The following is a 23827-nucleotide window of genomic DNA, read 5'->3' as shown; positions in this document are numbered from 1 at the left end:
CATGCAACTTGCAAGAATGTAAAGGGAAGGGTTTGGAGAATTCAAACGCTATTGGAGACACAGATGTTTTTCCCGTGGTTCGGATAGGTGGTGCTATCCTACATCCACGTTGATGGAGACTTCAACCCATGAAGGGTAATGGTTGCGCGAGTCCACATAGGGCTCCACCCAAGGGTAACGGTTGCGCGAGTCCACACAGGGCTCCACCCACGAAGGGTCCACGAAGAAGCAACCACCCACAAAGGGTCCACGAAGAAGCAACCTTGCCTATCCCACCATGGCCATCGCCCACACAGGACTTGCCTCACTAGCGGTAGATCTTCACGAAGTAGGCGATCTCCTTGCCCTTACAAACTCCTTGGTTCAACTCCACAATCTTGTCGGAGGCTCCCAAGTGACACCTAGCCAATCTAGGAGACACCACTCTCCAAGAAGTAACAAATGGTGTGTAGGTAATGAACTCCTTGCTCTTGTGCTTCAAATGATAGTCTCCCAACACTCAACTCTCTCTCATAGGATTTGGATTTGGTGGAAAGAGGGTTTGAGTGGAAAGCAACTTGGGAAGGCTAGAGATCAAGATTCATATGGTAGGAATGGAATGTCTTGGTCTCAACACATGAGTAGGTGGTTCTCTCTCAGAACATATGAGTTGGAATGGTGTGTGTGTTCTGATAGCTCTCTCCTCGAATGAGAAGAAGGTGGAGGGGTATATATAGCCTCCACACAAAATCCAACCGTTACACAGTTTTCCAATCTCGGTGGGACCGAATCAATAAGCTCGGTCGGACCGAAAATGTAAACCTAGTGACCGTTAGTGATTTTCGGTGAGACTGACATGCAACTCGGTAGGACCGATATGGTTAGGGTTTGGGCATAACGTAATCTCGGTGAGACCGATTACACAAACTCGGTGAGACCGAATTTGGTAATTAGCTAACCAGAGAGTTGGTCAGGCAAACTCGGTGGGATCGATTTGCTCTTTCGGTGAGACCGAGTGGAACTCGGTGAGACCGAAAAGTTACAAAGGGGAAACACTGAGTTTACATTGCAATCTCGGTGGGACCGATTCTCTCTTTCGGTGGGACCAAAAAGTTACGAAAGGGAAACAGAGAGTTTGCAACCCCATCTTGGTGAGACCGAGATCCCTATCAGTAGGACCGAATTGCTAGGGTTTGGCAGTGGCTAATGACAAGTGAAACTCGGTGGCGCCGGATAGGAAGAATCGGTAGGACCGAGTTTGGCTTAGGGTTTAGGTCATATGTGGATATGGGAAAGTAGTTGAGGGTTTTAGAGCATATCACTAAGCACATGAAGCAAGAGGCTCATTAAGCAACACCTCATCCCTCCTTGATAGTATTGGCTTTTCCTAAAGACTCAATGTGATCTTGGATCACTAAAATATAAAATGAAGAGTCTTGAGCTTTTGAGCTTGAGCCAATCCTTTGTCCTTAGCATTTTGAGGGTTCCACTTTCACATCCATGCCATGCCAATCATTGAGCTTTCCTGAAATAATCATCTTGGAATAGTATTAGCTCAATGAGCTATATGTTGTTATGAATTACCAAAACCACCTAGGGATAGTTGCACTTTCAGAATCGCCAAGACTGAAGACGCATACCTTCCGGCCATTTCGTCGAACACCTCGCTCGCGGGGGGAGCGGCACCGTTGAACGGCATTGCCGGAGCACCTCCTTGAGGGGGGGTGGAGTGAAAGGTTGAAGAAGGTCGATTCTTTGAAGCCGGAACCTTCCTCCGCTTTAGCCCGCGGCCTTGCCGACCTTCTCCGCTGCCGGTCGGGATCGCGCTGCCGCGTTGGCACCCGGAGCGCGGGCCATCGCGGCGGGGGAAGCCGGATTCCCACCCTGCACGACCACGTTGCCCTGCCGCTTGCGGGCAGGCGTGACTTGTGCTTGGGTGACGGCGACGGGGCCAACATGGCCGGCGACGAGATCCACCCGAGGGGAAGGAGTGTGTGCAAACTTGACGGTGACGGGGGACAGCATTGGGTCGTCCATGGCGACGAGGGACGGCCGGGGAGGAGGAACCGGAGCTTGCGGAGGGGGGCAATGGTGGCGGAGGGTGCGGGGAGCAGGAAAGGGCACGCGGAAATGTCCCTCCTGCCAAATCTCGCGGCGGATAGGGGTTGAGCTCGGGTCAGCCTCCCAGCCCGTGAAGATAGAGGTTGGGGGAGAAGATTTGCCGTGCCCCGCAAAAATATTTGCGGGCCGGGGCGGGATGTGGGGTCTAATCGTGTAGCTTTTTCGGCCCCGACCCGCAATTTGGCGGTTATTTTGCAGGCCGGGGCGGGATGCGGGGTCTGCTAGAGTTGCTCTTAGGGCATCATTTAGACTTTGGGATTTTGTTTAGATTAAAAGTTCGCCATAGCTGCAACTTCGCGTACTTCGTTTGTGTTCAACGACCAGACAAAGACGTCATAGAACCCCACCTTGATCAATAAAGCTTTCATCTTATATTCGCAATATCCAGATTGCAATCTTAGTTTCTTGCTTGTTCTTCGTTTGCTTGCAGGAAATAGACCCTCGTGGTCAGGTTGATCGTGCTCCGGCGTGGTCAATAACCCCTCGGAAGTTGGTTTAGTGATTTCTAAGGCGCAACGTCCCGGCACGTTCATAGTCGGGTCGTCAAAGTCTACTCCACCGAAAGGATAATCACCTTCTCATCGAAAGACGGGACACATTTGCCTCTATCAAGTGGTATCACAGCCAGGTTGCTCGGTGAGAATTTCTAGTTTTTCCTAGATTCAATTTATTTTCTTACTTATTGTCCAAGAAAAAGCCACAAAAAAGTTAGATTTATTCATCTTTTACCCAAGCCAGTCTAAGCTTTTGCAATTTTCTTTTCATTGCTTCCATAGTTGAATTATCGGTTGCATCGTCGTGTCGAGTTGCTGGTCTTAGTGTCTAGTTCGTTTAGAGTTTCGAGTTCTGTTCACATTATTCATGCCACCGCTGCATCGTTATCCCTTCTGCTGTCCACCACCAATCCATCAATTTCCAACACGTGCTACCCACCGTTCATTGTCATAGTCATAGTTGAGATCATTCACATCTTCGCTTGATCCAATCTGCATCTTATCTAGTTTTTTTGGAAAGAGGAAGAGAGAGAAAAAGAGAGAGAAAAAAGTAGAAAGAAAGTCAGAGAAAAAAAGAGAGAAAGAAAAATAAAAAAATGTGAGAAAAAAAGAAGAAAAAAAATTCGGATCTATCTAGACTCAATCTCGTAGTTCGGGTTGGAATCTGTTTTGTGCACTGTTCAGTAAAATAGGCATAGCTTCCTCATACGAAGTCCGTTTTGACTTCGCGAGTACTCAAATGAAAGTTAGCGACGAGCCACATCTAAATAGTTGCATAAGCAAGTTCAATATTTGGCACCTCAAAATCGGCTTCTAAATAGGTCTTTTTGCCCTCCGAAGTTCGTGAACACATCTTATTCTAGTTTTTCAGGCTAGTTTTAGAATTTTTTGACTCCTCATATCAACTCGGAATTGAGTGATTCCTTTTGCGTTTGAAAGCTTCAGTTAGTGCCATTCTTGAGAAAAATCATTAGAAAATTGGCACAAACTTTTCCAGAGAAAAGTTGGAGAGAAAGTTGTTGATATATCCTGGTTGGCTATTGTTTCACATCATTATCTTTACTGCTATTGTGATCTTCGCTTATATCTTGCTGTCCAGAGCTACTTCATATCCTTTATTGATGCTAGTTGTGCTACGCTGTGACCTCATTAGTGTTCTAGGCTTGCGTCTCTAGTCTGGTCTAGCCTAGGACCAGCATAGTACCGTCGTTGAGCGTTTATTCAACATTTCATCTCTGAATTGATTATTGCTAATCTTTTGCTACCAAATATTTAAGCCTTCCAAGCTCCACATATTTCTACACCAGGTATACGTACGTTCCCTTGGCAATCGCTTTACTCAATCTTCGGAGTTATTTGACATCGCTGGTTGCCTATCACCACCTGCTGCATGGTAAGAACTTGTAAGATATTGATATTTGTTATACTGTGAGTGTTTTACCTCCACATCCTAGTAGTTCATAGGAACATTATTCTCGGATTTTGTTTCTTGTTTTCTACTAACTATGGCAGGTTCCGGAGTTGTCAGTTCTTGGGCTTCATCGATAGTGGGAGATTTGCCATCACCTAAGAAAATACAACAACCATCACAAGAGGAGCAACAACATAAGAATGCACATAATCAAGTTAATGTTTCCATGTCATCATTTACTGGTTATTTTAGGCCTGATTTTTTATTGAATGGGAGTACCAAATAAATGCTAGATTTGCTTCCCATAATTTTGATGAGCATGAAAAAATTTCAAGTTGCGGTTAGTACATTCAGTAGCTTTGCTTTAGTTTGGTGGAGTGAATATTGTCGATTAAACCCTGATTTTATACCTACTACTTGGGATGATTTAAAACTTGGCATGAGAGATAGATTCGTTGATGTTTATTATACTCGTGGCATGATTAAGAAATTACAACATTTAAAACAAGGCACTGACACCGTATCAAAATATTATGATGATTTAAAAACTACCTTTTTGCACTCATTTTTAGAAGAAAGTGAAGAAGATTGCATGGATAGATTTTGGGGAGGATTGAACCGTGATATTCAAGAGATACTAATGCATGAACAGTGTTATCCTATGGACCATTTGTTTCATCTTGCTTGCAAAGCTGAACAGGAAATAAAACGACATGTTGCCCACAAGGAGAACAAGCGCACGGTGTACATTCCAAGAGTTGATACGATTGTTTCTTCAACTACTGGGCATACTATGACAACCACATCCATTGTTGTGAGGACTACATTACCTACACTATGTGACATATCACCATCGATAGTGCCTACATTATCTGAGTTGATCATAAAAGGTAATGACAAAGGTACTGATCTTCCACCTCCACATGAGTATGATGAATGCCTTGTCAATTTCAATGCACCATGTGATGACCTACCCACTACTTTGATCACATCACCTATTTTAGAGGACTATGTTGATGATTTGACTTTGCCATGTGATCAAACAAATGCAATTTCAACAATGTCGAGTGCACCCATTGAATTAACTGTTGATGCAAAAGAACCATGTGAATCAGGGACTAAATCAGATTTGGATCAAATACATTTGAAAATAATTGTGCCAATGTTTAATCATTTTGATATGACCTCTAATCTTGGTGATGATTATGTGACCAATGATTTATTGCATGTTTGCTTATTTAAGCATGTTGTAGCATGTAAATTTGATGAAAGTAAGTTTATTCACCAATTTGGGATGGTTTAATGATGAACATTGTCAACCTTTTGAAATGAATAAGAGCTTCACTTATATGTGCAAACTGAGTTGCAATATTTTCATGCCTTTTACTTCTTGTGATAATATTTTGGCTTCAGATTTTATGAACTATGAAAGTTACTCATGTATACATGTGTCATTTGTGTAAAAACTAAGGGAAGCAAAAATGGATGACATATACATATACAACATGTACACCTTATCTCTTTTGTTATCCACATTTCAGATTAAGCAACGCCAAGGACGGCTTTGTTTTCAAGAAGGGGAGGATAATGAGGATATGCCTATCTTGGATACGACCAACAATATTGCATACATGTATATTTGTGAGGTGATTTCTAATGCAAACTATGCAATAATTTATTTATGCCATCCAGGACAAAGATACTTCACAAACTTTTGTGTCATGTCTAATTTCGGGTGTATGGGACATTTGTACAATCCACATATGAAGATAAGGGGAAAAGAGAAGTTTAGGTGTTGTTAAAAAAGTCCTCTCACATCACTTTGGGGCCAAGAGAAGATAGAGTCCAAATCTCTCACGTTTTGGATTCAGATTCGGACTGCATAGACATACCTGACTCAAAACACCAAGAACTCTTTCATACGGACTCCGAATTGGATGATAATTTTTTTGTTGGAAGTAGATTTTGTGCTCTTTTCGACCCAATTGGTTTCACCTTAAAATTCATCCGGAGCGCTGAGTTATTGATAAAACAATCTGATGCTGCAGCAGAATCCAAGTCAAACTACAAGTCCAAAGGTGTTGCATCACCTTTGGACTTGTAGTTTGACTCGGATTCTCACCTCCACTTGGGCCCATTGGCCTTGTATGACATAGGGTTGGTTTTAGGATGCCTTGGGACGTCCTCCCACCTTCTTGGCCGCCACCCCTTGCTCCTATATAAGTAGATCCATCTAGTAGCTTTTTCCTTGGGATTTGTTTAGTTAAAAGTTAGCCATTGCAACTTCGTGTACTTTGTTTGTGTCCAACAACCAGACCAAGACCGCTTTTGGATCCCCACCTTTATCAATACTTCATCCATATTTGCAATATTCAGATTGCTTTTATCATATTCTTGTGTTTTATTCGATTGCATGCAGGAATAGACCTTCGTGGTCAGGCTGACCGTGCTTCCGGCATCGTCGGTAACCTCATGGAGATTGGTTTAGCGATTGCTAAGGCGCAACGTCGTGCATGTTTGTAGTCGGATCGTCAAAGTTGACTCCACCAAATCGATAGTTATCATCACATCGAAAGATTGGGACACCCTAGCCTCTATCAAGTGGTATTAGAGCAAGAGAAGATAGAGTCCAAGTCATCCATGGCATCAACAGGGCAAACACATGATATAATTTGTCATCATTGCAAGGGTGGAGGTCATTATGCGAGAGAATGCCCATCTAAGCGTGTGATGATTGCTACTGAGGATGGTGTGTATGAGTCCGCTAGTGACTATGATGAGGAGACTTTGGCTCTTATTACAAGTGAAGAACATGGTGAAGATGATTTTGATCATGAGACGCAGTACATGGCTCCTGAAGACGCTGACAGGTATGAATGTTTAGTTGCTCAATGTGTTTTGAGTGTGCAGGGCACACAAGCTGAGCAAAATCAGAGGTATAATTTGTTCCATACAAAGGGAGTTGTGAAGGAACGTTTTGTTCACGTCATCATAGATGGAGGGAGCTGCAACAACTTGGCTAGCATGGAGATGGTGGAGAAGTTATCCCTCACCACAAGACCACACCCACATCCTTACTACATCCAATGGTTCAACAACAACGGCAATGTTAAGGTAACACGTACTGTTCGTGTGCATTTTAGTATCTCTACATATGCTGATTATGTTGATTGTGATGTGGTACCTATGCAAGCATGTTCCTTATTACTTGGTAGACCATGGCAATTTGATAAAAAAATCTGTACACCATGGTAGAAACAATCAGTATACTCTTGTTCATAAGGATAAAAATATTACTTTGCTTCCTATGACTCCTGATTCCATTTTGAAAGATGATATTAATAGAGCTAATAAAGCAAAACAGGAGAAAAATAAGAGTGAAAATCAGATTGCGGTAAAAGAATTTGAGCAACAAATGAAGCCTAATAATAAACCATCAAGTGTTGCTTCTGAAATTAAATTGAAAAGTGCATGTTTACTTGCCACCAAATCTGATATTGATGATCTAGATTTCAGCAAATCCGTTTGCTATGCTTTTGTGTGCAAAGAGACATTATTTTCTTTCGAGGATGTACCTTCCTCTTTGCCTCCTGCTGTGACTAACATTTTGCAGGAGTTCGCTGACGTCTTTCCACAAGACATGCCACCGGGATTACCACCTATTCGAGGGATTGAGCATCAGATTGACTTAATTCTCGGTGCCTCGCTGCCAAACCGTGCGCCATATTGTACCAATCCGGAGGAGACGAAGGAGATTATGCGTCAAGTACATGAGCTGCTTGACAAAGGTTATATACGCGAATCTCTTAGTCCTTGTGTTGTTCCTATTATACTAGTGCCAAAAATGATGGTACGTCGCGTATGTGTATTGATTGTAGAGGCATTAATAATATTACTATTCGTTATCCTCATCCTATTCCTAGGCTAGATGACATGCTTGATGAATTGAGTGGCTCTACAATATTCTCCAAAGTTGATTTGCGTAGTGGATACCATCAAATTCGTATGAAATTGGAAGATGAATGGAAAACAACATTTAAAACTAAGTTTGGATTATATGAGTGGTTAGTCATGCCTTTTGGGTTAACTAATGCACCTAGTACTTTCATGAGATTAATGAACGAAGTTTTACGTGCTTTCATTGGACGATTTTTGGTAGTCTATTTTGATGATGTACTGATTTATAGCAGATCTTTGGAGGAACATGTGGAACATTTACGTGATGTTTTTATTGCTCTACGTGATGCACGTTTGTTTGGTAACCTTGGAAAGTGGACCTTTTGCACCAACCGAGTATCTTTTCTTGGCTATGTTGTTACTCCACAGGGAATTGAAGTTGATAAAGCCAAGATTGAAGCTATTGAGAGTTGGCCGCAGCCCAAAACGGTCACACAAGTGAGGAGTTTTCTTGGCCTCACTGGATTCTATAGGCGTTTTGTGAGAGATTTCAGCACCATTGCTGCACCTCTCAATGAGCTTACAAAGAAGGATGTGCCTTCTGTTTGGGGTACCGCAAAGGAAGAAGCCTTCACGGTATTGAAAGATAAGTTGACACATGCTCCTTTACTCCAACTTCCTGATTTTAATAAGACTTTTGAGCTTGAATGTGATGCTGGTGGAATTGGATTCGGAGGTGTGTTATTACAATATGGCAAACCTGTTGCATACTTTTCTGAAAAATGAGTGGGCCTAGTCTGAATTATTCTACTTATGATAAAGAATTATATGCTCTTGTTTGGACTTTAGAAACATGACAACATTATTTATGGCCCAAAGAATTTGTTATACATTCTGATCATGAATCTTTGAAACATATTAAAAGTCAAGCTAAACTGAATCGTAGACATGCTAAATGGGTTGAATTCATTGAGACTTTCCCTTATGTCATTAAACACAGGAAGGGTAAAGAAAATGTTATTGCTGATGCATTGTCCCGTCGCTATACTATGCTTTCACAAATTGACTTCAAAATATTTGGTTTGGAGACCATCAAAGATCAATATGTGCATGATGTTGATTTTAAAGATGTAATGCAGAATTGTAAATAAGGAAGAACATGGAACAAGTTCGTCGTTAATGATGGATTTGTGTTCTGTGCTAACAAGCTATGCATTCCAGCTAGCTTCGTTCGTCTTTTGTTGTTGCAGGAGGCGCATGGAGGAGGATTAATGGGACACTTTGGCATGAAGAAGACGGAGGACGTACTTGCTACACATTTCTTTTGGCCAAAGATGAGACAGGATGTTGAGCATTTTGTTGCTCGCTACACTACATGTCAAAAAGCTAAGTCACGACTCAGTCCTCATGGTTTATATATGCCTTTGCCTATACCTAGTGTTCCTTGGGAGGATATATCTATGGACTTTGTTTTAGGTTTACCTCGAACAAAGAAGGGGAGGGATAGCATATTTGTTGACATGGATAGATTCTTGAAAATGGCACACTTTATACATGTCATAAAAGCGATGATGTTGTTAATGTTGCTGATTTGTTCTTTCGTGAAATTATTCGCTTACATGGTGTACCAAATACTATTGTTTCAGATCGTGATACTAAATTTCTGAGCCACTTTTGGAGATGTTTATGGGCTAAGTTGGGGACTAAACTGCTTTTTAGTACTACTTGTCACCCCCAAATCGATGGACAAACTGAAGTAGTCAATAGAACATTGTCTACTATGCTTAGGGCTGTTTTGAAAAATAATAAGAAAATGTGGGAAGAATGCTTGCCTCATATTGAATTTGCTTATAATCGTTCATTGCATTCTACTACTAAGATGTGCCATTTTGAAATTGTGTATGATTTCCTACCTCGTGCACCTATTGATTTGTTGCCTCTTCCATCTTCGGAGAAGGTTAATTTTGATACTAAACAACATGTTGAATTGATTTTAAAAATGCATGAGTTAACTAAGGAAAACATTGAGCGTATGAATGCTAAATATAAACTTGCTGGAGTAATGGTATAAAACATGTTGTGTTTGCACCTGGAGATCTTGTTTGGTTACATTTGCGTAAGGATAGATTTCCTAATTTGCGCAAATCAAAGCTAATGCCACGTGCTGATGGTCCTTTTAAGGTGTTAGAGAAAATAAATGATAATGCATATAAACTTGAGATGCCTATAGATTTTGGGGTTAGTCCCACTTTTAACATTGCAGATTTGAAGCCTTATCGGGTGAGGAAGATGAGCTTCCGTCGAGGACGACTTCATTTCAAGAAGGGGAGGATGATGAGGACATCAATACCATTGAAACACCCACAGCCCCTGTTTCTATACATACTGGACCAGTTACTAGAGCTCGCGCACGCCAATTGAATTACCAGGTACTTTCGTTTCTTGGTAACGATTCTAATGTTCATGAGAATATGATGCTGCCTAAATTGGATATATTTGTTTTGCTTACAAATGAAGAGCCTAGTTTGGACAAGAAAGATGAACCTTGGAGCAAGTTCAAGCATGGAGATGATGGCATGTGCAAGGGAACAAGAACGGAGTTACAAGTGATGATTCCAGGACTTTGAAGCCACCATAATGAGTGCATGAAGCCTTGGACGAAATATACAAGATGCCACTTCATAAATTTCGTCCAAAGGCTATTCTAGGTGATGCGTCACCTTATTTTTGGGCCAGGCCCATGTAATTTCGAAATACTTGATTATAGGTTGTTTTTAGAGTCCGTATGTGTGGGAAAACAAGAGTTAGGGTTGGTTTCTGACCCCTCCTCCAAGGGCCACGAAATTCCCCCTCTTTCCTCCATATATACAACCCTTAGGGCATCGTTTAAACTTTGGGGTTTTGTTTAGAATAAAAGTTCGCCATAGTTGCAACTTTGCGTACTTCGCTTGTGTTCAATGACTAGACAAAGACGTCACGGAACCCCACCTTGATCAATAAAGCTTTCATCTTATATTCGCAATATCCAGATTGCATTCTTAGTTTCTTGCTTGTTCTTCATTTGCTTGCAGGAAATAGACCCTCGTGGTCAGGTTGGTTGTGCTCCGGCGTGGTCAATAACCTCTCGGAAGTTGGTTTAGCAATTGCTAGGCGCGACGTGCTCGCATGTTCGTAGTCGGGTCGTCAAAGTCTACTCCATCGAAACGATAATCACCTTCTCATCGAAAGACGAGACACATTTGCCTCTATCATTAGGATTTGGACATATTTGGATGGAGAAAGTGGTTGAGGGTTTTGGAGCAATATCACTAAGCACTTGAGCAAGTAGACCATTAAGCAACACCTCATCCCCTTTTAATAGTATGGCTTTCCTATGGACTCAATGTGATCTTGGATCACTTAAGTGGAAATGAAGAGTTTTTGAGCTTTTGCCCATCTTTGTCCTTATCATTTTGAGGGGTCCACATCTCTAGTCCGCCATGCCAATCATTGAACATCCTGAAATATTTATCTTGAATGGATATTAGTTCAATGAGGTATATGTTGTTATGTATTTTGCACATGCTTGCATGGAGGGTATAATCATAAGTAGATATTTGTTCAAGTTAGAATAGTATCTTAGTAACGGTCCACCCACATAACACTTATCAAGGCAATGAATGTTAACTCAATAAATCATGGTGAAAGTGACTTGGCGGTATTCTCATGTGTCCTCAAAAGCGTTTTAGTCACTATAAAGAACACCACTGGCTTGTCCTTAGCACAACTAAGGATTGGACCACTTGCTGCACTTTGCTACACTTGTCACTTGTTACTTTGTTACTATCTATTGGACGCATCAAAATTACCTTACAACACCTGAAGTGAAACCCTGCTAAAAACTACATAATAATTCTTTCTACTTCTCATTGGGTTCGACACTTTTACTAATCGAAAGGACTACGACTGATTCCCTATACTTGTGGGTCATCAATGACCAACTAACTCGTGTAGCGCGAGAGGATCATCCCCAAATTCGCCCCCAGAAAGCACAATAAGTAATTGTGGGGCGGGGAGGGGGTGTGTGATTCATACCTGGACAGAGTAATGACGCATGACATGATTCGACTGATCGATTCACCGGTGACCGATGCAGTATGCGCCTTGCCAGAGCTAAGGTCGATGAGCGAGCATAGGAAAATGGGGAACATGCAAATGTCGAGAAGCGCGCCCGATGAAAGTGGCCACCCCACGTCACACACGTCTATATGCGTGAGAGCGCAACTGTCTGTTCGAAAACGAATGCATAAGATGGCGCCACATGGTTACTCTTCTGGATGAGAATGGGTCGACCCGACCCTGGTCTTGGACCTGGCCCTCATGGCCTCAAGGCCAATTTGTGAGGCCAGGGGTTGACCCATTTCTAAAATGCCCATGACTTTGCTGGCCCGATGGATATCTAGGGTCGGCCCAAATTCTAGTTGTTATCAAGCTGCATAAAAAACATCTGCACAAGACCACCAACAGAAAATTTCCCCATAGTAATAACATTCAGAAGCAAACTTTACAAGCACCTAATAGCAAAGATCAGAACTGACGTTCATTGCCTTCGTCATGTGCTCAAGGTTACTGGCTATTGCAAGTTAACATTGTTGGATGTGAGTTAAAAATATCACACAACTAGCAACACTACAAGATTTGTGTGCGTCAGACAATCACTATAGTTAACACCAAGTATTAAGATGTTGAATAAGAAGTAGAGTATGACGAGCACTAGCAAACAACTAGAGCATGTAGAAGCAAGAGCCCCAGACTAGTCTCACATGTGCTTGGTAGCAACGCCGGGAAGGTGAGGAATCCGATCAGAAGCGCAATCTTCGAGCAGGACGAGCGGCCGAGGAATAGGATGGCGGGCTGCACAACGGGCGGAACGGCGGCCGGGGCGAGTTGGACGGCGAGACGAGTGACAGGCATGCCGGCGGCGGCCGTGATGGACAAGAGGCGACAAGGGCAGAACCAGTCATACTACGCGATGAAGTTGAGGCCACGAAGGTGGGTCGACCCTGTTGACCCACCGGGTCAGTCGGTGGCGGCTCCACTGACCCAACTATGGTTTGAAGCTTAGGGTTCAGGGTTCAGGGTCAGCCCACACGACCCATTGACCTTGATTTTTTGGGCCGGGTCAGTGACCCGGCGTGCCTACCGGCCCATTCCCATCCTGAGAGAATGGTCGCACCATGATCAATTGAGGCTATAAAGGTAATTTTTGGACCTTCGAGAAGAAAGTAACGAGAGGGACTTACACACGATGTAGACTTGACCAAGCTCTTGTGAATTCTGATTGGCTGTCAATGTTTTCCTTGGCATCGGTAACACACTTGACGGGAGTCACTTCGGATCACTCTCCTTTGCTGCTAAATCTGGATGCCGGGACCAACGATCGAGTCAATCGTCCTTTTAGATATGAAACAATGTGGGAGAGACATGACAGTTTTCGAGATGTAATAAATCAGGGATGGGGTGCAAGCCCGCCATGCTCGACAGTGGATGAGCTGCGTCAGAAGCTACAGAACCTTGCAAGCGACCTGGGAAGGTGGAGCCGTGACACGTTTGGAAGTGTGAGAAAGGAGATAAAATCTTTGAAGAAATCTTTGGATGAACTAAAGAACGACCCCTTGAGGACAGTCCCCTCACATGCAGAGCTTAAGATCAACGAGAGGTTGATAGAGATGTATCATAGAGAAGAAATTATGTGGCGTCAGAGAGCAAGAGTTGAGTGGCTTTCAGCGGGAGACAAAAACACAAAAAAAATTCATCTGCGAGCCAGTCTCAGGAGGAAGAAAAATATGATCAAGGCCCTTCAGAATTCGTTGGGAGTGGAGATATCCGATCCTGGAGAGCTAAAGACTTTGGCTTATGAATTTTATCAGTCCTTATATCTCTCCGAGGGGGTGCAAAACATGGACGCTGTTTTAAACCATGTGCCACGCAAGGTGACAGCAGCTATGAATATGGAACTATGTGCTCCATATACTAATGAGGAAGTCAAGATTGCTCTTTTCCAAATGTTCCCAACCAAAGCACCGGGGCTTGACGGCTTTCCTGCCCACTTTTATCAGAGGCATTGGGACGTTTGTGGTGATGAGGTAACAAGCATAGTGCTGAGAATTGTAAGCGGTGAGGAGAGCCCAGAATTCATCAATGACACCGTGCTTGTGTTAATCCCAAAGGTAACTACTCCTACGGTGCTTGCTCAATTTCGTCCTATAAGCCTGTGCAATGTTTTGTATAAAATAGCCTCAAAGGTGATAGCCAATAGATTAAAAGTGATATTACCTGACATAATATCGGAGGAGCAATTTGCTTTTGTCCCCGGAAGGCTCATCACTGATAACATCATTTGCGCATATGAATGTTTGCACTTCATGAAGAGGTCCAGATCAAAGTCCAACAGCTCCTGTGCTCTAAAACTGGATATGATGAAGGCGTATGACAGATTAGAGTGGGACTATTTGCGAGGGATCATGACAAAATTGGGTTTTGACGGCCACTGGATAGATATTGTCATGCGCATGATTTCTTCAGTCTCATTTTCGGTGTGTTTCAATGGAGAAAGGCTAGAATCGTTCAAGCCTACACGAGGTATCTGGCAGGGAGACCCAATCTCCCCCTACTTGTTCTTGATCGCAGCAGAGGGCCTCTCGTGCCTCCTTAAATCAAGTTCTCAGTCGTCTCCGACAGGTATTCAGGTGGCTCCTACGGCTCCTACCGTTAACCATCTCCTGTTTGCAGATGATAGCCTGTTGCTATTCAAAGCCAGTGGGGAAGGATCAGTTCAGGTGTCAAACCTACTTGATATTTACTGTAACGCTTCGGGGCAGAGGATCAACAATGATAAATCTTCGATTTTCTTCAGTAAATGTTGCCCGGCACAGTTGAGAGAGACTATAAAGAACAATTTGCAGGTCTAGAATGAATCATTGAGTGAACGCTACCTGGGTATGCCAACAGATATTGGTCACTCGAAGAATGGTACGTTCAAATATCTCCAAGACCGTGTCTGGGAAAAGATTAAAGGTTGGATGGAGAAATTGTTGTCTGTGGCTGGCAAGGAAATTTTGATTAAATCGGTTGCACAAGCGATCCCAGTCTACTCGATGGCATGTTTCTGTCTGCCAAGAGGTCTTTGTGATAGCATCACATCGATCATTCGTCAGTTCTGGTGGGGCTCAAAACAAGGGAAGAGGAAGCCAAGCTGGGTAGCATGGGATACCATGACTTTGCCGAAGCATTTAGGAGGTTTGGGGTTTCGTGACTTGGAGATCTTCAATCTTGCATTGTTAGCAAGGCAGGCATGGCGTACGCTCACAGACAGTACATCTCTCAGCGCCCGGATTCTCAAGGCAGTATATTTTCCGGATTGCTCTTTACTTCAGGTTGAGCTAGGAGCCCACCCATCACAGATATGGAGGGTGATACTGGACGGGCGTGACATCTTGGCACAAGGTTTGGTGCGCAGAATAGGATATGGTGCATCCACTAATATTTGGCAACACAACTGGATACCGCGAGACAATTACAAGCGCCCTATAACAGCTCTCGTCCAAAATCCACCGGACCGAGTATCACAACTCATTGATGTCACATCGGCTAGCTGGAATGAGGGCCTGGTCCGAACGATTTTCACTACCTTCGACGCCGAGGCAATTCTCAAGATCCCTTTGTGCACGCGTCGTGTTGACGATTTTTGGGCGTGGCATCATAACCCTAGGGGGAGATTCAGTGTTCGGTTTGCCTATCACATGATTCTCAAGACTAAGCACGACAGGGAAGCATGGTTGCATGAGGAGGGAGGCACCTCATATGAGGCCAGTGAGACCAACAACTGGTCCATGATTTGGCATATCCAAGTACCCTCGAAACTCAGGATGTTTCTATGGCGATTGGCCCGACAATCTATGCCAACTGGGACTGTTTTGCATCACCGTCATATGTCAACCGAAAACTCTTGCTTACTCTGTGGAGCCGTGGACACATGGAAGCATGCACTGATTACATGCCCTATGTCTGCGAGTATATGGGCTCTGGCTCCGGAGGATTTGGTGCAACACATGGTAGAACGAGGAGAGGAGAACCCAAAAGATTGGCTCTTTGCTATACATGAAATATTAACAAAAGAGCAGTTTGATCGTTTGGTGGTGTCTCTTTGGGCAATATGGGGAGCCAGGAGGAAGGCCATTCATGAGAGTATCTTCCAATCTCCTCACTCGGTCGACAGCTTCATATCTAGCTACTTGGGGGAGTTGCAGGTGATCAATGCCAAAACCTCGGCTGTCACGGCGCAGAGACGCGTCAACCCAAGGGGGTGGCTGGCCTCGTCGGCGGGGAATGCCAAGATTAACGTTGATGCGGCTGTATCGAGGCAAGGGTTCGGCTCAATTGGAGTGATTTGTAGAAATCATGAAGGCATGTTCATCGGCGCATCAACTTGTGGCTTCAGCAACATTGTAGACCCACCGACCCTCGAAGCTCTAGCCATTAGAGAAGCCTTGGCACTGGCGGATGATCTATATTTGAGGCGGGTTGAAGTTGCATCGGAATGCAAAGTGGTCGTGGAAGACTTACAGAAGGACAATCTTGCGAGCTACGGTGCAATTGTACATGAAATAATAGCCCACTCTTCAATTTTTGAGTTCTGTAATTTTAAACATGAGTCTAGGAGCTCCAATTATGAAGCTCGCAACTTAGCAAGGCATGCATTATCTCTCGGTGGTGGCCGCCGTGTCTGGTTAGGCCATCCCGGGAACCTACCTTCCGTCCCTGTAAACATTGTGACGAATTAATAAAGCCTCGTGATGTGCCAAAAAAAAATCGATTCGCCCGCAACGGCACGCGGAGATTTGTGGGTAGCATCCAACGGCAGTCGTTCCGTCGCGCCGAGCGAGGAAATAGCGAACGTCGGTTCGTTATCATTTCCGAAAAAAAAAATCACCAAGTCGGCGCGCCCACGTGACCGGTATGTCCCACCTCTCACGACAAACGGAGGGATAGAGCGACTCTCCCGTGCTTTCCCCCGTCCCCGTCCGTCCCGTCTCTCCGTCTGGGTCGATGGCTCGCCTCCTCTCCCCCCTCCCAATCGCCACCGCCGCCGCCGTATTCCCCTCCCGCTTCCGCATCCCCGCCGTCTCCGGTACACGGCTCCTCTCCCCGCCCGTCTCGTTTTCTTCTCTGGTCATCGGTCATGTGGCCTTGTCGTAACGTGGTGTCTCGTGGTTTCATTTTTGTTTACCGTCCCAGTCGCGCGGCGTCAGGCGCTCTTCGGCGGAAGAGTAGGGTTGAGGGTGCCCGCGAGACTGTCAACGAGGGGAGTGAGCGCCGGCGCGGAGGCGAGCGGGCCCGCAGCTCGAGCGGCCACGGTGATCAGCCCTGAGGAGGCCGTGGAGTGGGTCAAGAAGGACCGGAGGCGCCTGCTCCACGTCGTCTACCGCGTCGGCGATCTTGACAAGACTATCAAGTAAGTAAGCCGACCCCATCCCTCGTTCGCGATGAATTTGCCTTGACCTCTGCGGTTTCGTCAATTTCGGATGGGGTTGCTGTCCTCTAGGTTTTATACGGAGTGCTTAGGGATGAAGCTGCTGCGGAGAAGGGACATCCCGGAGGAGAGGTACACCAACGCCTTTCTTGGGTACGGACCAGAGGACTCGCATTTTGTTGTGGAGCTCACTTACAGTAAGCTTCAAATGTCAAAACACCCATGTCACCTCTTTGTCTTCCAGAGACTCTACTTTTTTCTATTGAATTAACTCGCGAATTCATTTACTGGCAGACTATGGTGTCGAAAGTTACGATATTGGGTCTGGTTTTGGTCATTTTGGAATTGCTGTTGAGGATGTAAGATTCTATCTCCATAGATTTTTTTTAGTTGTTGAGGTTCAGTACTATGTCAGTCGGCCTAATATTTTTACTTCTGCTTTCTGTAGTTAAGCAGCACTAATCGCGTGTCAAGTATAAGTAGCTCATCTATAACTTTCTTCTACATGAATGAGCTCAGGTTCAAAACACCCACAAGTTCAAGCACCAAATCCTAGTTGTATTTCTGTTTCCTTTTCATTGACAGTTATGTCCCATGAGCCTAAGGAATATCTAGCCATGCACCATTCTTTTCTGAGGTGTTAACGCTTAACTACAGACTTAACCATCCAGCCATTTTCTAAACAAAAATTGGGGCTGTTATTTCATGAGATGTGTTTGGTTTCCCCATATTTTCATGTCCATTACTAACATAGATTGGACTGGAGTGCTCATGAGCCCCAAGGAACCTTTCGTTTGGGGAGGTGAATGGGGCTTGAAGTTGTGCAGTATAACCTCCGAACATCTGGGATGCATGTTTAGGCAGGATTTATCTTGACTCAAGCTAGGATGATTGTGAATACCTTCGGTTTCTTCCATGGAAATTATGTTAAGAGTCTTCAGTAAGAAATAATAAATGATAGCTAAGCAGAAATGATTTTTTTTCTTTTACCATCAACTTTTGATTTGTTTGTATTAGGGATTTACTCCCTCCGTCCCAAAATAAGTGTTGCTGACTCAGTACAACTTTGCACTAAAGTTATACTAAATCAGTGAGACTTTCTTTTGGACGGAGGGAGTATTACTGCTTATCATTATCTTCAGCCATGATACTCAAATGTTTCCTGTATCAGGCTAGTCATTGTTTTAACTGTTACTGGAAAACTATATGTACCTTCTCTGGATTATTATGTGTTAAAATTTCAACATCTTATCCATTAGCAATATGTTGTATGATTTATTTTTCCATATGCATACATCCATAAGAGCTGGCCGGAATATTAAATTTCATTGCTAGAATATTGCAGGTCGAAAAAACAGTGGAACTTATTAAAGCAAAGGGAGGAACAGTAACAAGGGAACCAGGTCCGGTAAAAGGTGGAAAGTCAGTCATTGCCTTCATTGAAGATCCTGATGGTTACAAATTCGAGCTTATAGAAAGAGGTCCCACACCTGAGCCTTTGTGCCAAGTAATGCTTCGAGTGGGAGATCTTGACCGTGCTATAAGTTTCTATGAGAAGGTAACCTTTTTGGCTTGAACTGGGATTTCTATAGAAGTTTCTCATTTCTGTTCTGTTTGTTCCGGTGAGTTACTAATTTGTGACATTATTTAGGCATTTGGTATGGAACTTCTTCGCAGGAAAGACAATCCTCAATACAAGGTTCGTACTCTCCTGAAACCAGTACCGTGATCCACTTTATAACATCGGTTAGCTAAGTTTTCATATGATGCTTGCGGACATAAGTGTCTTTTACTTTGGTCATATAATTTAGAATACTTCAAAAGTTTATTCGAGCAATTCTTCTTGGTTCAGCATTATTGATTTAACTTTGAGATGGTAAAAGGTTTCACCTGTGGCAAGTTTGTTGTAGGCTATAGGCAAGTTTGTTGTAGGCCTTTTTCTTCTGGTGTAGACAAGCCTTTTATGGTTGTAGTAAAGGTTACTAGGCATAACTCCACGCTCGCCTAGGCACGCACGCATTAGAAGCTATGGAAGGCATAACTCCCTGTTGACTTCCTTCTGTGTTCCCTGATACCAGTCATTAGGGAGAATCTCAGATTTCCTTCCTTCTAGGTTAAATATTTGCCTTGATAACTTTAAAATGATTTACTATGCCAAGTCCAACAGGCTGCAACCACAATGATTCAACATGTAAACTTTGACATTATGCTATAACAGGCAGCAACCACAATGATTCTGCATGTAAACTTCGACATTAAAAATGCTATAACTGCTAGGTTGTATTCACATGAAACTTGTCCTTCTATGACCGAGGTTCAAACTACAAAATACCTACAATTGTATAGACAATGATTACGGACTTACGATAATGTGTGCTGCTTGTTTTGACCATGACATTTTCATTCAGTGTAGTGCCACGTTCAAGCTGTGTGGTCAGTGACCCCATGGCTTTTTCCCATACACATGAAAATTCATGCAAATGTCAGAAAGCAATGTAAAATTTACAAATCATATATTTGAACTCTTAGGGTTGTAACCCTGGCACTGCCACTTCTCATTGGTTCCAGTTACCACATCTATTTGTGCAAGCACCTTCTTTTGATATTTCTCCTCTTAATAATTTTGCATCGAAATGTGCATATTCATCATCCCTTCCATGTAAACTTCAGAGAATCTTTAAGATTCGAATTGTACTCTTTCTTTAGTATACCATTGCTATGATGGGATATGGCCCTGAAGACAAACATGCTGTACTGGAGTTGACATACAATTATGGTGTCAAGGAATATGATAAAGGAAATGCTTATGCACAGGTATACAATGGTCATATTACAAGTGATGTTCCATTGTTTGCTCATGCCTCTTGCGTTACACTTCTGATGGTTGATATTTGTGTCCTTCCAGATTGCTATTGGTACTGATGATGTCTACAAGACCGCGGAAGTCGTTAGACAAAACGGGGGACAAATAACTCGTGAACCTGGTCCATTACCTGGCATTAGTACCAAGATAACTGCCTGCACAGATCCAGATGGCTGGAAATCAGTATGTGTTTATCTTGATTTGGTTTCACCATTCTCTCATTTTCTCCCCTTCATGTGTGTGGGAGTTGTATTTATTTTGGAAGATTGTCTGTTCCTGGTCTTTTTCTGTATGCCACAGCTCCTGTTACTGACCATTAGCCAACAGTTTAAGAACTACATTAAACAAAGGTTCTTTTTTTGCATTGATGTCCAAACCAAAGTAGGACAGATCTCCCAAAAAATGTGTATACTAGAAATGTGTTTTTCGTTGTGCTATTGCTCTTTATTTCACAAGTAAACCTGCAGTTTATGCTCACTGTTACACTTATTTCAATTGTAGGTATTTGTTGACAATCTAGATTTTCTCAAGGAGTTGGAAGAATGAGTTTTCAGGAAGATGTCATCTTCGAACAGGTTTCATTGGGCTTTTTCCTCGAGTTGCTAGCACCCCCCAATGAAATCTTGTAAAAGCCTCTAAGCGAGGTTTGTAGATAGGTTGTCCAATCTACTGTGTCATCGCTGGTTGTTCATAGAGAATTAGGTTTGCTACTTCTTATGATGTAGATGTGCAATCCGTTTTGTTAGCGGAGTAAAATTATATGTGCATTTTATTCTTCTGACAAGCCAGACAGTATTCCCAGGTATGCATTTGTTCCTGCATTCAGAATTTGAGATGAACTAATCTTTGCACATGAGCTCATTCTTTGCTCGTTCAAATCCTTGGGATGCCGAAGTCTTCTTCCTCTTGCATTAATTGGCGGGACGTCGTGAACAGAACTCGTTGCGATCTCTGGGCCTTCATCTCGCCAGAGCAAACTTGTTTAAATCTAGGAGGTTATAGAAGCAGCGATCAAGAAGTTGTCATGTAGACCTGAAATGCCGGCGGCCGCACCGTAGAGAAGAAAATGTTAAAAGGGCCTATAGAATGGCCGAGGTCCAGCCAAAGGAGCAAACTTTTACTTAGTGCCTGTCAGGTAGTCCTCCAACTCCCAACTCCTTCAACTCCCGGTTTGGAGCTGGTCCGAACAGGGTAAATCCTTGAGTTTAGAACAAGAAGTTGGCTAGCAATTCGCAGCTTCCACTTCTTGGTAACCATTGGGCCAGGGGAATAGGAGTTGCCCGTGGGAGATTGGATAGTGATTAGACATGAGAGGTACTTAGATTTTTACTTCCATTCTTTTTTGGTATAAGTTGAGAATTAAATTGGAATAGAGCTCCACGAATTAATAAGGTACCCCATCGAAAGAAAACGGTGAGAATTAGCCATCTCAATTCCTCCTTCTCACTTAAATTTTCATTCCCTCTCGAAACTACTTTACGCACGACAGCCGTCGCACGACCCTTGCACGACGGCTGATCCAAAGGTGTTAATTCCACGCACCAGACTTGATTAAAGGCTGAGCTAACTGATCGTGCGTAAATTGTGTCGGCGTTCTGGGAATGGGGGTCCCCAGACTTGCCTGCCTGCGGCGTGGCTCAAAGAGGGGGCCCAGCGCGGCCCATCTTCACCAACACAAACCCAAGACCCTCACGAGGGGCCAAGCCTCGCGGGGCGGACGACGCGGAGCTTCCTCAGGCACGGCCTCGTCAGGCTGGCTCACGAGGAGGCGGAGAGATCAAGGCGGGGTACCTCACGAGGTGCCCGTGACGCAAGCCATGACGACCGAGGGCGCCAGGCGGGTGCCAGCCCGCGCAGTGTCCTCCTTTCCTCTTTGGAGCAAAGGGGGCAAGCGCAGCCGCGGAGTACCGAGGTATCAGGCAAATGTTGCCATTTCGGTGCAACGAGACCAAGACTAGGAGGACTATGAGACGGAGGTCACCGTGGAGCCTAAGACGACGTCATCACCAAAGCTTTGCGTAGGCAAAGACTACTTTTGTTAAGGTAGCTAGTACTAGCTGTCCCCCTTTAAATTAGCCCGCCATTGTTGGCTCCCTTCCCGCTCGATATTTGGGAAGAGGACCAGGGCTTCTATAAATAGGACCAGCCACCCGCTAGAGAAAGAAAGAGAGAGAAAGGTGACTGAGCTCCTCCCAGCAGTTCATCGCCCCAGCCAAGAACAGACCCTCGCGGGGCTGTTCTTCCTTATATTGTTCATCATCGTCAGCCCAAGAGGCAATCCACCACACCACACACTGGAGTAGGGTATTACACCACAACGGTGACCCGAACCAGTATAAACCCTGTGTCTCTTGTGTTGTTCTTGCCATAGTTTAGATCCTTGCAAGGCGGAGGGGTGCAGGTAGGTAGGAGGCGTAATCTCCACGCGCACCCCAGTGTTCGAACCTCAAGGGTCTGCCGGAACCCGAAATCCGACATCTGGCGTGCCAGGTAGGGGTGCGCCGAGATTCGTCTTCCACCGCCCCGTTCTCCTCCGACCATCACGCCCATGTCTGACGCTCGTCGGGCCCGCGCCGAGCGCCGGGCCGCACTCGCTTCCCGCGTCGCCCAGATGGCCCCTGTCGGCGGGCGTCCTCGCCGTTCCCCGTCACCCGCCGTCAACGCCGCCACCGGCCCGGCGGGGGACGAGCAGCAAGCATTGTCCCAGCATCTGTCCGTGCGGCAAGACGGCCGCGCAGCAACTCCCTCGCTCACCCCAGCTGGTTCTTCGTCCCGCGTGCTCCGCGCGCCCATGGAGCCCCGCAACCTCTTCCCCGCCCATCGCGCTGCACCAACACCCCCGGTCGTCGCGGCCCTCTTGGGCGGCTCGCAGGCGCCGCCTACACGTCACCACGTCAAGCCTTTCATCCGCCGGGTTAGTGCCGCTTCCACGCGGCAGGGGGCTCCCCTGGACCGGGCGGCGCCCGAGACTGGCCTGACCTTCAGCTCGGAGGACCACCCCTCCAACTCGGCCTGCTCGGGTGCGCTCCCCATGCTGTGCACCCCCACCATCTGCCAGGTGGCCGTCACCAAAACCCTCATTGATGGCGGCGCGAGCCTCAGCATGCTCTCAGTCGAGGCCTTCAACCTCCTCTGCATACCCCTAGAACGGCTGCAACCCAGCCGGCCCTTCTCAGGCGTTGGGGGCAAGTCATCCAGCTCCTTGGGACAGATCCGGCTCCCAGTAACCTTCGGCACCTACGACAACTTCCGCACGGAGCTGGTCGACTTCGACATTGCCCCCATCGGCCTCCCCTACAACGCCATCCTCGGCTACCCAGCGCTGGCCCAGTTCATGGCCGCGGCGCATCCGGCGTACAACCTCATGAAGATGCCCGGGAGCAGCGGTGTCCTCACTGTGCACGGGGACACCGGGGACGCGCTGCGGGTACTCAAGCTCGCCTTCAAGACGGCGGCGTCGGCACAGCCCGCCGACTTGGAGACCCCCGGGCCCAAGGGGGCTGCACCCGCCAAGAAAAAACAGTTGTTCACCCAAGACAAGGCAGAAACCA

General features: G+C 45.1%; 1 protein-coding gene across 1 annotated transcript; it reads left to right on the top strand.

The window, feature by feature from the left end:
- The first annotated feature begins 16913 nt into the window (after positions 1-16913).
- LOC125554164 (putative lactoylglutathione lyase) lies at positions 16914-21129 on the top strand. Its single transcript, XM_048717764.1, has 9 exons — positions 16914-17071; positions 17179-17395; positions 17486-17610; positions 17708-17772; positions 18759-18971; positions 19065-19112; positions 20120-20227; positions 20319-20459; positions 20778-21129. Exons 1-9 carry the CDS (start codon positions 16990-16992, stop codon positions 20820-20822), a joined length of 1044 nt encoding a protein of 347 aa, XP_048573721.1. The 5' UTR covers positions 16914-16989; the 3' UTR covers positions 20823-21129.
- Positions 21130-23827: the final 2698 nt, after the last annotated feature.

The sequence above is a fragment of the Triticum urartu genome, chromosome 1, assembly GCF_003073215.2.
Source record: "Triticum urartu cultivar G1812 chromosome 1, Tu2.1, whole genome shotgun sequence".
Classification (NCBI taxonomy): domain Eukaryota; kingdom Viridiplantae; phylum Streptophyta; class Magnoliopsida; order Poales; family Poaceae; genus Triticum; species Triticum urartu.
The sequence above is the reverse complement of the archived record's forward strand: the minus strand, read 5'-3'. Positions and strand labels throughout refer to the sequence as shown.

What these genes read in the sequence shown, in the direction of transcription:
- LOC125554164 (XM_048717764.1), top strand. Translation starts at nt 16,990, where the DNA reads ATGGCTCGCCTCCTCTCCCCCCTCCCAATCGCCACCGCCGCCGCCGTA. An exon ending in GATCTTGACAAGACTATCAA is followed by an intron (nt 17,396 to 17,485) that starts GTAAGTAAGCCG and finishes GCTGTCCTCTAG; the next exon opens with GTTTTATACGGAGTGCTTAG. An exon ending in AAGACAATCCTCAATACAAG is followed by an intron (nt 19,113 to 20,119) that starts GTTCGTACTCTC and finishes CTCTTTCTTTAG; the next exon opens with TATACCATTGCTATGATGGG.